A 17858-nucleotide genomic window follows, 5' to 3' on the forward strand; every position below is an offset into this window, starting at 1 on the left:
ACTTCTCTCTTACTGGAATGAAATGTGCCGACTTAGTGAGCCGATCAACGATCACCCAAATGCCATCAAAGCCATTATGTGTACGCGGCAACTTGTACACAAAATCCATAGTGATATTTTCCCACTTCCACTCTGGAACGGGAAGCGGCTGTAACAATCCAAACGGCTTCTTTCTTTCTGCTTTAACCTGCTGACAAACAGCACAACTGCTCACATACTCAGCTATCTCCCTTTTCATACCCGGCCAATAGTAAAATGGTCGAATGGTATGATACATTTTGGTTGCCCCTGGGTGCATGGCATAAGCCGAGATATGTGCTTCATCAAGAATTTCCTTCTTCAAGTCCACATTACTAGGCACGAACATTCTACCCTCTAACATCAACATGCCATCAGAATCACGAACTCTGAGATCTCGCCTCCTTCCTTGATCTCGAGCTTGAATTAGTTCTTGAATCTGTTCATCAGCTACCTGAGCTTCAAGCACCCGATCAACTAAGATTGGCCTAACTTGAAAATTAGCAAGTAATGCCACTTCTCGATCTTCTGCTTCTAACCTTACTCCCGTAGCACGCAAGTCCACCAAAAGAGGAATACGACTAGCGTACAACGCATTGATACGGCCATGTGACTTCCTGCTAAGTGCATCGGCTACTACGTTCGCACGACCAGGGTGATAATCAATCGTGCAATCGTAATCGCTGAGCAACTCCAACCACCTCCGTTGACGAAGATTAAGTTCCTTCTGGGTAAAGAGATACTGAAGACTCTTGTGATCTGTGAAGATCCTACACTTTTCTCCATAAAGATAGTGTCTCCACAACTTCAATGCAAAGATAATAGCAGCCAACTCCAAATCATGTGTAGGGTAATTCATCTCATGGGTTTTCAACTGCCGCGAAGCATAAGCAATCACCCTACCATGCTGCATCAATACACATCCCAGACCATTCAAGGAAGCATCGCTATAAACCTCGAAATCACCACTATCGTCTGGAAGTGCCAAAACAGGTGCATTAGTAAGACAATGCTTCAACTGCTGGAAACTTTGCTCACACTTATCATTCCACTCAAACTTAACATCTTTCCTTGTTAACCTCGTCAGTGGCAAAGCAATTACCGAAAAATCCTTAACGAATCTCCGATAATATCCCGCCAAACCAATGAAACTTCTCACCTCAGTGACGGTTCGTGGTTGCTCCCAACTCTCCACAGCTGCAACCTTCTGAGTATCAACCAGAATACCTTGAGCAGAAATGATGTGCCCCAAAAACGCGACTTGATCTAACCAGAACTGGCACTTACTAAACTTAGCATACAATTGGTGTTCTCTCAACCTTTTCAACACCAAAGTAAGATGTCGGACATGTTCCGCTTTGGACTTAGAATACACCAGAATATCGTCAATGAAGACAATGACAAATCTATCCAGGTAAGGCTGAAATACCCGGTTCATTAAATCCATAAAAGCTGCTGGTGCAATCGTCAACCCAAATGGCATAACCAGAAACTCGTAATGACCGTAACGAGTCCTGAACGCCGTCTTAGGAACATCATCCCTACTAATCTTCAGCTGATAGTACCCAGACCTCAAGTCTATCTTAGAAAATACACAAGCACCTCTCAGCTGATCAAACAAATCGTCGATACGAGGCAATGGATAACGGTTTTTAATCGTCACCCGATTCAATTGTCTGTAGTCGATACACAGCCTCAAAGTCCCATCTTTCTTTTTCACAAACAACACTGGAGCGCCCCAAGGTGAAATACTAGGCTGAATGAATCCCTTATCCACTAATTCCTGTAATTGCACTTTCAATTCCCTTAACTCAGCGGGAGCCATACGATAAGGAGTTAATGAAATAGGATTGGTACCTGGAAGCAACTCAACAGTGAAATCCACATCTCGATCTGGGGGTAAACCAGGTAAATCTTCAGGAAAAACATCAGGGAAGTGTCTAACTACTCTCACATCCTCAATTCTGCTTGGAACGGCCTCCTCTAGCACCACATGAGCTAGATACCCCTGACAACCTTTAGACAACAACTTCTTTGCTCGCAAAGCTGAAATAACGCCGTGTCTTACTCCACTCTGCTTACCCACAAAAGTAACCTCAGGTAATCCAGGACGGTGAAACGTAACTACTTTCCCGTAACAATCAATGTTGGCACGATAGAAGTGCAACCAATCATTGCCCAAAATCACATCAAAATCGACAATATCTAACGGAATAAGATCCGCGGGCATAACTACACCCTCTACTATCACTGGACATCCTGGGTACACACAATCTACAACACATCTCTCTCCTCTAGGCATAGCGAACTCTAAATCGTACCCTAGAGGTGTGGGGCGAGGTTGCGTTACTTGAGCAAATGTATGAGAAATAACGGAATGTGTAGCTCCACAATCAATTAAGACTCTAGCAAAATAACCAAGAATGTTTAACGTACCCATTATTAAGTCCGGGTTGTTCTGAGCATCCTGCAGGGAAATATTGTGAATACGCCCCTGGCCCTGCTGTCGTCCTCCACGACCTCTGCTCGCTTGAACACCGCGACCTTGAGCTCCACGCCCCTGACTGGGCTGACCCATCTGCCTCGAAGACCCTGCACTACTAGTGGCATTCTCACCCTGCTGATACTGTCCTCCTTGGTACCACTGAGAACCACTTGTTGGAGCTGGAGGATACGGCATGTAGTTGCTGGGATACGGGGGATAACCACCTTGTGAATACGGGTCCTGGGGGTACTGATACGGTCCCGGGGCATAGGGAACAGCATCACCCTGATAGTGATAGGCACCACCTCTACCTGTTTGACCATAATTACTCGGACCTTGGATTTGCCGAATCGGTGCAGGTGGCGGCATAAAGGTCTGCTGCGGCTTCTGTTGCTGACCCTGGGGACAATTCACTGCTCTATGTCCCATCTGCCCACACGTGAAACAAGCACTGTTGCCACGCCTACACTCGCCGAAATGTCGATTATTACATCTACGGCAAAATGGGAGTCGGTTTCGGCCACCATCATCTTGTCTCTGGCCTCGAGCACCTCCATAAAACCTACCTCCACGTCCTTGTCCAGAGGCACTGAAACCACCACTAGACGAACTTGAACTTGCACCACCCCTTTTAAAGTTCTGAGTTTGGCGAGGCCCCAACGATGTTTGACCTTTTCCTTTGTCGTCTTTCTTCTGATTGCCGTTTTTCTCTTCGTCACTATCACTTGACATATTCTCAGAGTCCTCTACCCTCAACAATATCTCATAGAACTCCTGATATGACTCACAGTGAGTAGTAGTTACCATAGAACGCCATTTCTTCTTAGTGCCCAAGCGAAAACGACGAAGCATCTCCGCCTGATTACCAGCGACATCGGGATAGTAACGAGACAAATCAGTGAACTTACGATAGTACTCGTTAGCCGTCATCTTTCGCTGTTTCAATTCAGTGAATTCCTGTTTCTTACGGTCGATATACTCAGGGGGTACAAATCTCCTTTGAAACACGTCTTTGAAAACATTCCAATCGGTCCTCTGAGCTGGAGTCAACCTACGAAGTTCTTGCTCCCACCAAGCTGCAGACTCCATCTCCAGAAACCAAGAGGTTGTCTCAACCCACCTTTCCATAGGAAGGTTCCCCTGGTTATGCAACACACGGAAAGTCTTCTCTATGTGTTCCAACCAACGTTCTGCGCCTTCGTGACCCTCGTTACCTTTAAACTTATCCAACTTCAAGTTATACATAGTCTCCAGAGGAGTCCTCTGGGGAGGGCGCATCACTGTTTGAAGGGCTGTAGCAATCACTTCCCCCAACTGAGTAAGATCAGGAAAACTAGACTCATCTGAGCGACGTGGTTCCCGACGAGGCGGCATGATTCTGACATAAGACACCAACTATTAGAATACTCACAAAGACACAGGACTGCCAAACCTAGGCTCTGATACCAAGCTGACACACCCCGACCGAGATCAGGGCATGCTGGCCGTCACGCGAAGGTGACGTAGCCATGTGCGCGTGCGGAAGCTAAAGGTATAGTAATATAAAAGTACGAATCATTAAAAACCTAATAGCATACAAAGTACTAGTGTATGAGAGACACAATTCAGAGCAAGTCTACAGCAGTCGAAAAAGGAAAGATACGATATATGTACACCCGAAGGTGACCCTACAATGGTGAGTGTCTGTCAGAAATGCCGGGACGCCCTCTGGGATAGACCACCGAACTTGCTAGACCACTAGAACCTGGAGGGGCGCAAAAACAAAAGCGTGAGTGGGCAAAAACAAAGTTCTTTGAAAACTCTTTAGCAAAACACATTCTAACCCCTCGCCGTAAAACCTGTATACTTCCCAGAAAATGAACATATATACGTATGTATAGATATGTCAATCATGCTCCACATATGCCATTCATGCTCACAATATGCCATTCATGCTTTGCAATATGCCATTCATGCTTGAGAATATGCCATTACAGAATATCATAATCAATTATAAATGCTCAAGTGTAATTCACATCGAATATATATAATCTGGCAGCCGGGAGTCACCTAACGTGACCTGTACGGCTGCATATAGAGCTTCAATCTCAACTCAATATCTGAATCTGCACACGAGTCGGAACCACCTAACGTGGTCTGTACGACAAGACTGGGTGTAATATATACGCTCTAGTGCTACGATCACGTGAAGACTGTGCGAATAATCGCGGGTCACCTACGAGTCGGAACCACCTAATGTGGTCTGTACGACAAGGCTTGCACCTAACTTGGATCCAAGGCGAGCGTGTGGTGCTGGTGAACATCACGTGAAGGACTGTGCCCTGGCCCTGGGCGGGAGCACTAACACCGGGGGTGCAGATTATGAGCTCTCTAAGCATTTCAAACTACTATTGCATAATAAACAGGAATGCATAACCACATGAATACCGCTTACCTGGCACTTACCTGTGCGTCCACAGCACCAAATACACATTTATATATGTATGCCAACTACCAACGCACGTGATGATGCGTAAACAATATTCAAATGATGCATGGCATAAAACATATAACCTTTTCTATTTAATTTCTGGGAATTAATATGTATATAGGTATATACGGAAAACAAAAGCCCACTCACTGATAATTAGAAGGGTCGTAGCCCCCCTGCCTCGAGTGCGTACGCTCGTCCTCGGAAAACGAATCACCTATACGCGACAAAGTTACGAAAACATTAATTTAAAAGCACCTAAGCAACTTCTCGTAATAACTTCTCATACATTGCTCAAATTGGACAAATGAATATACCAACGTGACCTACACAACCTCAGGATCACGCCCATATTTTTAGAAAAAATTTTGGACCACGCACGCGCCCCCACGCGCCTGAACACGCACGGACCTACGCGCCCCCACGCGCGGCCCACGTGCACTGCACACTGACGGCGTCAGTTGACGCCGTCAGGAATATTCCGTTAACTGACGGAATATTCCGTCAAATCTAACCGGATTCTGTCACTGCCGTTAGGAATATTCCGTTAGACTTAACGGAATATTCTCCTTTCTTCTCCGGCGAGACGCCGGCGCCGGCGACGGCGCCGGAAAACTGGGTAATTTTCAAACTAAGTTTTCTCCTTCGTTTTTCAACCATTTTTCACGTTCTTTATACCAAAATGAAGCTTAGGACTAGTAGAATCACGTTAGACTAGTTTTAAGGCCTAAAAATTGCTAGATCATACCTGTCTTCAACTTCAAGAATCGGCCAACTTCGTACAGGACGATCCCGACGTCCAAATTCACCCAACGAACTACTCCGAGGCTCCTTGGGACCTCACAAGCACAACTACAAGCTTAGAAATTCCAAAAACAAGCTAGTTTAGGTTTGCATGAACAGTGTTCAAATCGGACCTCGTGATATCGACGTGAAAATGGTGTTTTCCTTACCTGAAAATGGCACCTTTGAACTCCTCTCAGCTCCACGAACACGATGGTGGTCTTGGTTTCTTGTTTGGTGAAGATTTGATTAGGTTTGTATGTGTGTCCGTGTGTAGAGGAAGAAGAAGAAGAAGAAGGTGAACTCGGGGAGGAAGAGAGAGAGAGAGAGAGACTGAGAGAAGAGACAGAGTGAGGGAATGAGGGAGGGAATCCCGGGAAGAAAAAGAAAATGTATGATTGTGTGTGGTCCTACCACACCACACAACACAAAAATACACGTAAAATAACAGCTAGGGGGGTAAAATTGTAAATTCACACGTACGTTTCGTTAGTTTCGGGACGGGATGTTACAGTTTCTTTTATTTCTCTTACCATAACAACAAACTATCATCTTCGTATTTTTCAAAATATATTTTTTATCTGCAAAATATATTATAATTCATTTTTAAACACTTGTAATCAATGATTTAAAACCAAAATTTAAGGATATTTTTCTATTTTCTCACTTTAAGAATCAATAACAAATAGTTTTAGGACATAATAATCAGTAGAATCACATCCAAAGGTTTTACAATATTTTCCTTCACTCCAACGCAAAATATTTCTTAAAGCTAAAAATTTCAAATTTTTTTGTTTCACAAAAAAACTGTGTGCTATAACTTAAAGTTAGAGTCATCCGATTCGCACCACATATTTTCTAAAATTAATTTAGGACATTTCCAAAATTGTGAACACCTATAAATCTCTTCTTTTTTTTTGGGGAGGGGGGGGGCAGCTCGCTATTAGTTATATTATTTTTCTATTTTTTTTTTAACTCAGGTACCCTATTAGTCGGCATAAACCCAGATTTCAACTGATCTTTTATAATCTAAACTACCTATCATATAAGTACTTTTACAGTCTAAAGTACATGTCATATAAGTACTTGTACAAGTTAAAGTACCTATCATATTATAATATTAGTCGGCATAAACTTAGATTTCAACTGATCGTTTATAATCTAAACTACCTATTATATAAGTACTTTTACAGTCTGAACTACCTGCCATAGAAGTACTTGTACAAGCTAAACTACCTATCGTATTGTAACTACCTATCATGGTGGAATAAGTAATTTTACATGATTCTAACAGTAAGGTGTAGTCCTCCATCCTGGTAATGTTAAAAGCCCCCGAAGCTAACACAATCAATGTCAAAAGCTTCTTGAGCAATTACTTACAGAAGACAATCAATGTATAATGCTCGCGAATCATGTAGACTACAATCCTGTAACAAATACTATAAAAAATGAAGCTTACTATAAAATTTAGTTTGTGCAAATTACTTTATTATCCATAATTTTATTTTGTGATACAAGATAAAAATGTTTTTTCCCCCTCTTATTGTTGACAAAAAGAGTTTCATTAATATGTGGTTTAAATTAACTTATTCCTTACAAATATGTTATGTGTAAATAAACTAACTTTAAATAGGTCCAATTTTATGGAAAGAGATCCCCTCTGGATTCCTCCCATCAAATCCACCCAATCAATCAATACAGGCCCTTGAAATTTGATCTAATGACTACAAACAGGGGGCCCCTTTAAAAGTTGTAATAACTTTAACTGTTGGACTAAATTTCAAGGATCCGAATTAGGTGATTGGGTATTTAGTAGAAGAGATCCGGAAATGATCCATTTCCCAATTTTATGCCCTAACAATTAGATTAGTCCAATTTTTAGTTATTTTTTTATTTAGGTCCATGACTAGGACTCCATGTGTTAGCACTTTTTGTTGTTAATTTGATACTTTGTATTGTGATTACTATTTTACTCTACTATAGCTATTCAATGGAAAAAAAAAAAAATTGAAATGAAACGATCGGTACTATGCTAGCTACTATGTTTGAAGATAATCGCTAGAACGCTAGTGACTAATTCCGAAAAGAGTCGCTATGTATATACCGATCCATCCTTTTTCAAATTTTTTTTCCTGTGTGTTTGTTTGTTTTTGTTTATTTATTTATTTTTTTAATATTTTGTTAATGTTTCTTTTATTTCTCTTACCATAACAACAAACTATCATCTTCGTGTTTTTCAAAATATATTTTTTATCTGCAAAATATATTATAATTCATTTTTAAACACTTGTAATCAATGATTTAAAACCCAAATTTAAGGATATTTTTCTATTTTCTCACTTTAAGAATCAATAAAAAATAGTTTTAGGACCTAATAATCAGTAGAATCACATCCAAAGGTTTTACAATATTTTCCTTAACTCCAATGCAAAATGTTTCTTAAAGCTAAAAATTTCAAATTTTTTTGTTTCACAAAAAAACTGTGTGCTATAACTTAAAGTTAGAGTCATCCGATTCGCACCACATATTTTCTAAAATTAATTTAGGACATTTCCAAAATTGTGAACACCTATAAATCTCTTTTTTTTTGGGGGAGGGGGGGGCAGCTCGCTATTAGTTTTATTATTTTTTTATCTTTTTTTTTAACTCAGGTAGCCTATTAGTCGGCATAAACTCAAATTTCAGCTAATCTTTTACAATCTAAATTACCTATCATATAAGTACTTTTACAGTCTAAAGTACATGTCATATAAGTACTTGTACAAGTTAAAGTACCTATCATATTATAATATTAGTCGGCATAAACTTAGATTTCAACTGATCGTTTATAATCTAAACTACCTATTATATAAGTACTTTTACAGTCTGAACTACCTGCCATAGAAGTACTTGTACAAGCTAAACTACCTATCGCATTGTAACTACCTATCATGGTGGAATAAGTAATTTTACATGATTCTAACAGTAAGGTGTAGTCCTCCATCTTGGTAATGTTAAAAGCCCCCGAAGCTAACACAATCAATGTCAAAAGCCTCTTGAGCAATTACTTACATAAGACAATCAATGTATAATGCTCGCGAATCATGTAGACTAGAATCCTGTAACAAATACTATAAAAAATGAAGCTTACTGTAAAATTTAGTTTGTACAAATTACTTTATTGTCCATAATTTTATTTTGTGATACAAGATAAAAATATTTTTTCCCCTTCTTATAGTTGACAAAAAAGAGTTTCATTAATATGTGGTTTAAATTAACTTATTCCTTACAAATATGTTATGTGTAAATAAACTAACTTTAAATAGGTCCAATTTTATGGAAAGAGATCCCCTCCGGATTCCTTCCATCAAATCCACCCAATCAATCAATCAAGACCCTTGAAATTTGATCCAACGACTACAAACAGGGGGCCCCTTTAAAAGTTGTAATAACTTTAACTGTTGGACTAAATTTCAAGGATCCGAATTAGGTGATTGAGTATTTAGTAGAAGAGATCCGGAAATGATCCATTTCCCAATTTTATGCCCTAACAATTAGATTAGTCCAATTTTTAGTTATTTTTTTATTTAGGTCCATGACTAGGACTCCATGTGTTAGCACTTTTTGTTGTTAATTTGATACTTTGTATTGTGATTACTATTTTACTCTACTATAGCTATTCAATGGGAAAAAAAAAAAAAAAAAAAAAGAAATGAAACGATCGGTACTTTGCTAGCGACTAACGGTGAGGATAATCGCTAGAAAGTTAGTGACTAATTCAATTAAAAGTCGCTATTTTCATACCGATCTATCCTTTTTCAATTTTTTTTTCCAGTGTGTTTGTTTGTTTTTGTTTTGTTTTGTTTTTTTTTTTTTTTTTTTTTTAATATTTTGTTAATGTTTCTTTTATTTCTCTTACCATAACAACAAACTATCATCTTCGTGTTTTTCAAAATATATTTTTTATCTGCAAAATATATTATAATTCATTTTTAAACACTTGTAATCAATGATTTAAAACTGAAATTTAAGGATATTTTTCTATTTTCTCACTTTAAGAATCAATAAAAATAGTTTTAGGACCTAATAATCGGTAGAATCACATCCAAAGGTTTTACAATATTTTCCTTAACTCCAACGCAAAATATTTCTTAAAGCTAAAAATTTCAAATTTTTTTGTTTCACAAAAAAACTGTGTGCTATAACTTAAAGTTAGAGTCATTCGATTCGCACCACATATTTTCTAAAATTAATTTAGGACATTTCCAAAATTGTGAACACCTATAAATCTCTTTTTTTTTTGGGGGAGCGGGGGCGTCTCGCTATTAGTTATATTATTTTTCTATTTTTTTTTAACTCATGTACCCTATTAGTCGGCATAAACCCAGATTTCAGCTGATCTTTTACAATCTAAACTACCTATCATATAAATACTTTTACAGTCTAAAGTACATGTCATATAAGTACTTGTACAAGTTAAAGTACCTATCACATTATAATATTAGTCGGCATAAACTTAGATTTCAACTGATCTTTTATAATCTAAACTACCTATTATATAAGTACTTTTATAGTCTGAACTACCTGCCATATAAGTACTTGTACAAGCTAAACTACCTATCGTATTGTAACTACCTATCATGGTGGAATAAGTAATTTTACATGATTTTAACAGTAAGGTGTAGTCCTCCATCTTGGTAATGTTAAAAGCCCCCGAAGCTAACACAATCAATGTCGAAAGCCTCTTGAGCAATTACTTACATAAGACAATCAATGTATAATGCTCGCGAATCATGTAGACTAGAATCCTGTAACAAATACTATAAAAAATGAAGCTGATTGTTGTAAACGACTCAACGAAAACATGTAAAATTACATGTAGTCCTCATAGCTTCATGCGAATTCAAATTCAAATTTGGATACTAATATGCATGAATCGCGAGGAAAATTCAAAACAAGAGCCGGATAGAGTTTTTGATGAAACGACGAGATTTGATGAGTAACTTTTATTTTTATTTTTAATACAACGATATATTTTACACTAAAAAAGATGAGAATTTTTTATGAAATGATGAGATTTGATGTGTAACTTAAAGTTCCATGTTAATTCTGGAAGAGTCATGATAAAACATTCAACGACAATCGGTGCAATTTTGTTTTCAAACTTTAATTGCTTTACTTATTAGACCCTACCTATGACTGTGCAATAAATTAGATCCATATCAAAACATGCGGATCAGGATCCTCTTCTAAGCAAAGGGTGAGGATCCTCTTGACCAAGCCCATCGGACGGTTGAAATTTTATCCAATGGCTACAAACAGGGGGCTCCTCTAAAAGTTATAATAATTGTAGCCGTTGAATAAAATTTCAACGGCCCGATGGGCTTGGTCAGGAGATCCTCACTAGGGATGGGTAACCGCAGTTATCCGCCCATTTAAATTTGACGGTTATGGTTATGGGTAACTGTTTAGATAAATAAATGATAAATAAATGGTTATGGGTATAACCATTTACCCGTGAAATTTAAATGAGGGATTATGGGTATTACCTGCGGTTATAAACGGGTACCTATTTAACCGTTTATTTTTAATATATGTAAAACTAAAAATAAAAAAAAATTAGTTTCTAACTAGGTTTAGTATCCCGAGACATATTTGGTTATAAAGGGCCATATAATATACATATATATATTTATTTATTTATGCTTCATTTAAGAGAAAAATATAGTTGATAATGTTTAATATATGTGATTGAATGTGCTTAAGTATTAGTGTTCGACAGTTTTGTTTTGGAGTCTTTTGGAGTTTTGACTAATTCAAGATAATGATTATCTTGAACATTTAAAAATATGTTATTATTAGATGATGTGTACCTCTCTCTCTCTCTCTCTCTCTCTCTCTCTCTCTCTCTCTCTCTCTCTCTCTCTCTCTCTCTCTCTCTCTCTCTCTCTCTCTATTTAATTGGCCTCGAGTTTTCAATAAATATTTGACCCCAAAATTAGAAATCGATTAAATGGCGTGGATCGATGAACATATGTTTCTAGATAAAAATCCAAATATTTATCAAATTAGCCTTTTAGCAGACTGATGCGTATTTACATACATATATACATATATATATATATATGTATACAAAAATATTAATTAATCTATAACTATGCATGATTCTTGTAATAAATTGACGGTCAAATAATTGGGAGACATTGTATAAATTCATAAATAATATTGCCGTTAATATAAAAATACATGTTAACTGTACTTATAATGGTGTTTAATAGTTAGAAAAAAGTAAATTATGACAAATTTGTTTTTAATTTTCAAGTTGTTAAAAAAATAGGTAGACATGTAAAAATAAAAAAGTAAACGGGTACGCAGTTATAGGTAAATGGGTATGCAGTTATAGATATGGTTAACCGTTTATAAACAGTTATAGATATAGGTATACCCGTTTATGTAAATACCCAACCGGTAAACGATTATGTGGGTAAAAGCTTAAACGGTTATAGGTAAATAACTGCAGTTACCTGCCCACCATAACCGTTGCCCATCCCTACTTGTCGGAGAAGAAAAGGCCCCACCAAGCTTTTCGAACAAATAATATTATCTACATCTCATAATGAACCGGTAATAATGTGTTTCAAACTCATTTTTAACGAGAAACAAACTGACCGTATTATTAAGTGGCGCCACTAAGTTATATTTTAATAAAAAAAATTCAGAGAGACCAGAAATCAAACAATAATCAACTTACCTGCCCACTCTCATGGGGTAGGTTGGCCGAAACCAACAATAATAAAGCCACTAATTATACATCAAAAGGAAAGGAACCGTTTTAGGTGTCGACTGTCGACATATGTTTTACAGACATTCATGGTCCAACCAACAAGTAACAATAACAAAAGACATTGTCTTTACATATATAAGGTCCGATTTCTGTTGAAACGAAAAACCGAAAGAAAGATGACATGTACGGAGTGTCAATTAGCCCCTCCAATTGTCCTTCCGCTGCCTTATCTCCCGAAGAGCTTCAACGGCAGTTTTGCAACCGACCCTTTCCTGTAAAACAAGTAAATATTTCTTCATAAGGAAGCATTGTATGGCACAACTTGGCGATAAAATGCGTGCTGTTGGACAACACTTCGGGTTCAGTTACAAACTGTGATATCAGTTTCCATAAGATTTCATCTGTTATTTTATTCCAATTGCGAACCATGAAATGGTAGGAGAATAAGCAAACCTGAAGCTCTGGTAGATCGGCACGGATAAAAGGGTTTGTCTCCATCTCTTCCTCGATGGTTGAAGGAACTGTGGGAAGGCCTGCTTCACGCTGCTGCTGTGCCCATGATAGCTTCTGCTTTATCTTCGCATTGTCCGGTTCAACCGTTTGAGCAAATTGCAAGTTCTTCACAGTGTACTGGAAAAATACAAAACATATCATTAAGTTTCTGATCCGAATACAACTTCTAATAGTATTGACTATGTCACTATAACCAGAGTCTTCTTTTACCTCGTGGCCACAGTAAACTCGGGTTGGCTTTGGCAATGAAGCCAAAGTTACGCATAGTGACTGATGCATCTGCTCTGCGGTTCCTTCGAAAAATTTCCCGCAACCAGCAATGAACTACACACAGGACAGTCAGAACATGTCTAATGGTAAAGGCAAGGGCTAAAGATAAAATCTAGCCGCCCGCCCCCCACACAAAACTGACACCATTCATGAAATCTAGCTTTTAAAACTATTTGGAAATCCATGACAGATGAGATATTGACTTCATTATGCAAGGCAATAACTCATATATTTTGCACAGTGCATTCAGATAATAACTTAGACTAAGGAACTCAAGTATGCAAACTTACCAGTGTGTCTCCAGTAAAAACAGCTGGGTCCTCTCCCTCTTTGCCAGTCACATAATAACTTATGTGACCTTTAGTGTGGCTGGTGAAAGCAAGACCGAAATTATAAACATCGAAAAGGTTTTGGCACATACATTGAAAAGGTTAAATCATCCACTAAATAAACCATCAAGCTTAATGGGCAAATGTAGAATTACAATTTGCTAAGATAGCATGGAAGCAACAAATCAATTGATCAGCTGGTTCTACGACTCAAATATATTTTTAGATTGCTTCTTATTCTCTATCACAACTATATGCACCCATGCTTCGATCCCAAACAAATGCAGAACTTGAAAAAAATCGTGTACCCGTAAGGCACTGATACGCTGTTGCTACTTTCAAAGCACAGAGTCCAAAAATAGGAAAGGAATTAGTGCAGAGACTAATACATTGTCATCACATGGCAGATTTATGAAAATTAGATACTGATGAACGAAATATCTATATCTATAGGAAGGCGTATACCAAGGTGTGTGAAGACACAATATATGAACATCAGCCCCGAGCGAAATCTTATCACCATTTTCCACCTTATTGGTGCAGCCCTTCACATTATCAATAGAACCGCCATACACCTTAATCACCGGCACCAACAGCTTTATCTTTTCATTCCCACCAGCGTGGTCCCTATCACATACGTTCAGTATCAGCACAACAGCAAACACAATTAAACCATATCATTTACCCGGCTGCATTTTTGCTCACCACCATCAAGTTGTGGTAACGTTCACCACCATATTTATCACCGTTAGATGAGTTTAAATTTTGAGATTCATGTCTATCAATTGCACATATCTCAAAAATTAAACTCATCTAACAGTGATAAACATGATGTTGAGCTTCACCATCACTTGGAGAACTTTTTTAGTGTGCTGGTAACACGGCCCAATACAACAAGTGTCATAACACTAGTAGTTGAATTTTTTTTCCAGGCATCATGACGTGTACCCGGCCGTGTTTCCACACACTAAAAATTCTCTCCACTTGAGGGGTGGTGAGCAAAAATATTCAATCATCCACCCAACTAAGATATATATCCCCAAAATCCATTTCTGGAAAGTATTAAATACCCAAAACAAATATGGTATGAATATGAGGGATTGAATGGTAAATTGGATGATGAAGTCTAAACAAACCAGTGGTGGTGAGTGGTAAGGACGAGCTTGATATCGACGCCGTGTTCTTGGGCTGCTTTCAGAACCTTCTCAGGCTCAACTGGATCCACAACCGCCGCTTCTTTTGTACTCTCGTCAATAATTCTAATCACAAAGAACAATTGATTTTAGAACCGAGCAATAATTAAGCATAATTAATCGATAAAACCCTAATTAGGAAAATCAGAAATTGAGATGAAAAGGGGGGAATCGGGCTTACAGGTATGAGTAGTTGTCCTCCAAGCAAGCTACGTGATGGATTTTCATCGTCCCTTTTTTGGAGATTTTCTGGAATCCTCCGGGTCTGTGGTCAACGGTTCAGGCAGGAGCTAGCAGCTAAAGAAATGAAAAAAAAAAAGAAATACACAAGAAGTCAGCAGGGAGGGCCACGTCGGTACTAACTTACACGTGTCGCTAGGCTATGTAAGTCATGCGGCGAGAAGTGTAAGCTAATACCAACTACTAGGGCCGGATCCTTTTTCTAGGGATCATGTGATCTCATCTGATCATCGTATATTTTACGGTTAGTTTTTGTTAGGTATTATTCATATTTAATTTCTGACCGCACGGTGTGCGATGAATGAGTGAGATCACTGGATCCCTAAAATCCCTCGGATCCTTTTCCAACTACTAGTAGGTCTGGCAAACGGATGTGTTTGTCATGTTCATTTCTTTTTTGTATCATATCCGTATCTTAACGAATCGAGTCGTGTTAAATTGGTTATCGTAATAGGTTCTTTATAGTTGATTTTATAACGACAATATTCCTTAAAGGTCGTATCATTTTGTATCGAATTAGCAGATAAGAAATTGTCATTTCTATTGTCTACCTTTGATAAACGATGTGTTATCGAGTTCTTAACAGTGATCAGATAACGATTCAACATGTTTATAGATTTTTAACAAGTTATCCGAACAAATTGATCTAAAATCCTTTATTTTGTATCGAGTTAACGGATCATATAAGAAATTATCGGGCAGACAGGCGGACCAACCAGGGGGCTGAAGAATGAAATACATAACAGGCAGCAAGCAGGCAATCCGACGCACAACAGTTCAGAGCCCGGTTGACCCGAATTAAAAATATTTTGGGCCTCTAATTGGGCCTTTGTGATGAAAACACTTGGGCCGGAGTAGGGTTTTCGCGGGGAGCGGAGTATAAAATGCCCGCGATAAGGTTTGTGAGGTGAGTTCCTCCCTGAAGCGTAAACAGGAGGAGGAGAATCGAAGAGCTCGCCATGGGGAGGAGTGAGTCCTTCTTTCTTGCTTTTATCTTATTTTTCCTATTATTATTTCTTCCTTCTTCGCACATCGATGTATTATACATGTATCTATCGAATTTTGTATGTTAAGATCCAATCGAGTTTACCATTTTGTTAGTGCTGGATGGATTTTGATGTCGATCTAACCTTATGTGCTTGTAATCGAACCGATTTTGGTAATTTTTCTCTGAATTTTGTGTTCTTAATCTGGAAGTTTATGTTTCTAAACGATTTTTACGTGGATTTCAGTTTTTTAACACAGAAATGGGATTATTTTGTACGTGATTAATTTGTTAATACTGAGATTATCTGTTATTAAGATGCTGTGATTTCGGTTTAGTATGATTAATTTCTGTGTAAACTTTGCAATTTCTTTGTTGCGTGAGAAGATCGTATGTTTGTTTAATTGGATTTGTATAAATGCGATTCGTTTAGATTGGATATTTGTAAAGTCTTTTGTGCGGTAATCATGTTTTGGTGATAATGTGGTTCTGGTTGGTAATGTTGTAGGGCCTGCGAGGTGCTATAGGCAGATTAAGAACAAGCCATACCCGAAATCGCGTTTCTGTCGCGGTGTCCCTGATCCCAAGATCAGAATTTATGATGTTGGAATGAAGAAGAGGGGTGTTGATGAGTTCCCCTTCTGTGTCCATCTTGTGAGTTGGGAGAAGGAGAATGTCTCGAGTGAGGCGCTTGAGGCAGCTCGCATCGCTTGCAACAAGTACATGACAAAGTATGCTGGGAAAGATACTTTCCATTTGAGAGTGAGGGTGCATCCGTTCCATGTTCTGCGCATCAACAAGATGCTTTCATGCGCTGGAGCTGATAGGCTCCAGACTGGAATGAGAGGTGCGTTTGGCAAGCCACTGGGAACATGTGCTCGAGTTGCTATCGGGCAAGTCCTCTTGTCTGTTCGCTGCAGGGATAGCAACAGTCAACATGCACAGGAGGCCCTCCGCCGCGCAAAGTTCAAGTTTCCTGGTCGCCAGAAGATTATTGTCAGCAGGAAGTGGTATGCTTTTGTTATTTTGCCTTTTTATGTTTCTGCCTTGCATGGTCAAGCCTTGATGCAATTTGATTTTTTCGAGATGGTATGCTTCTTACGGAATTTGGTATCAATGTGCCATAGGCTTTAAATTTTATTGGAAATAAGTAGATTTCTAGGTGGAACCTTAAAGTAATTATCTACCAGAACTCAGAGTTGCAATTAGTTGTTAGGGACATTGTTCACGAAAGAATCTTTCAGTTTTTATTGCTGATGCTTCTTGATATCCTTTCTCTCAGGGGTTTCACTAAGTTTAGCCGTGCTGATTATGTGAATTACAAGAAGGAAGGCCGAATCCAGCCAGATGGTGTTAACGCTAAGGTAACACACGATTTTTCATTCTATTGTACATTCTATTATTTGTTATGCAAGTTATCAAGAATGGAAAGGTTGGATGCCGATTTCTGTGTTGTCATCTTACTTTAGTGTCCGAAAGGTTTACATGTATGAGCAGCCCTTCGTACCTAATGATTCTTAATATTTGATTGTGCAGCTTCTCGGATGCCATGGTCCTCTGGCCAATCGTCAACCCGGAAAAGCATTCCTCACTCAACCTTCCTCATCGACTGCTTGAAATATGATATTGTTTTTGTCGTAGCATCTATGTAGAACTCATGCTGAGTATTTCTTTTGGGGTTCGTCTGGATCGAATCAAACGAATATGGTATTTGGTATTTGCGATTTGTGAACGCCGGTTAGACTTATCTAAAGATGCAGTATCATTTCACTGAATGTTTGGTTTATCATTTTGTTGTGCATTCTTTGG

General features: G+C 38.4%; 2 protein-coding genes and 1 long non-coding RNA gene across 4 annotated transcripts; 1 reads left to right on the top strand and 2 right to left on the bottom strand.

The window, feature by feature from the left end:
* Positions 1–3415: 3415 nt before the first annotated feature.
* LOC148699005 (uncharacterized) lies at positions 3416–6166 on the bottom strand. 2 transcript variants are annotated; one of them, XR_015952659.1, is made up of 5 exons: positions 5927–6166; positions 5722–5832; positions 5124–5190; positions 4175–4247; positions 3416–3881 (listed from the first exon to the last, which is right to left on the bottom strand). It is a non-coding gene; the product is annotated as an uncharacterized LOC148699005 (long non-coding RNA). The 2 variants fall into 2 exon arrangements; XR_015952656.1 differs by lacking the exon at positions 5927–6166 and having other exon boundaries at positions 5722–5909.
* A 6300-nt stretch (positions 6167–12466) lies between these two features.
* Positions 12467–15181, bottom strand: GLY2 (Metallo-hydrolase/oxidoreductase superfamily protein). Its single transcript, XM_068459384.2, has 7 exons — positions 15006–15181; positions 14768–14890; positions 14097–14258; positions 13593–13671; positions 13243–13356; positions 12973–13149; positions 12467–12791 (listed from the first exon to the last, which is right to left on the bottom strand). The coding sequence occupies exons 1-7, from the start codon at positions 15050–15052 to the stop codon at positions 12717–12719; spliced, it is 777 nt and encodes a 258-aa protein (XP_068315485.2). The 5' UTR covers positions 15053–15181; the 3' UTR covers positions 12467–12716.
* A 736-nt stretch (positions 15182–15917) lies between these two features.
* LOC137720589 (large ribosomal subunit protein uL16) lies at positions 15918–17824 on the top strand. Its single transcript, XM_068459680.2, has 4 exons — positions 15918–16033; positions 16558–17059; positions 17332–17413; positions 17586–17824. The coding sequence occupies exons 1-4, from the start codon at positions 16024–16026 to the stop codon at positions 17664–17666; spliced, it is 675 nt and encodes a 224-aa protein (XP_068315781.1). The 5' UTR covers positions 15918–16023; the 3' UTR covers positions 17667–17824.
* Positions 17825–17858: the final 34 nt, after the last annotated feature.

This window comes from Pyrus communis, chromosome 1 (assembly GCF_041283825.1).
Source record: "Pyrus communis isolate YQ-2024b chromosome 1, ASM4128382v1, whole genome shotgun sequence".
NCBI classification, from domain to species: Eukaryota; Viridiplantae; Streptophyta; class Magnoliopsida; order Rosales; family Rosaceae; genus Pyrus; species Pyrus communis.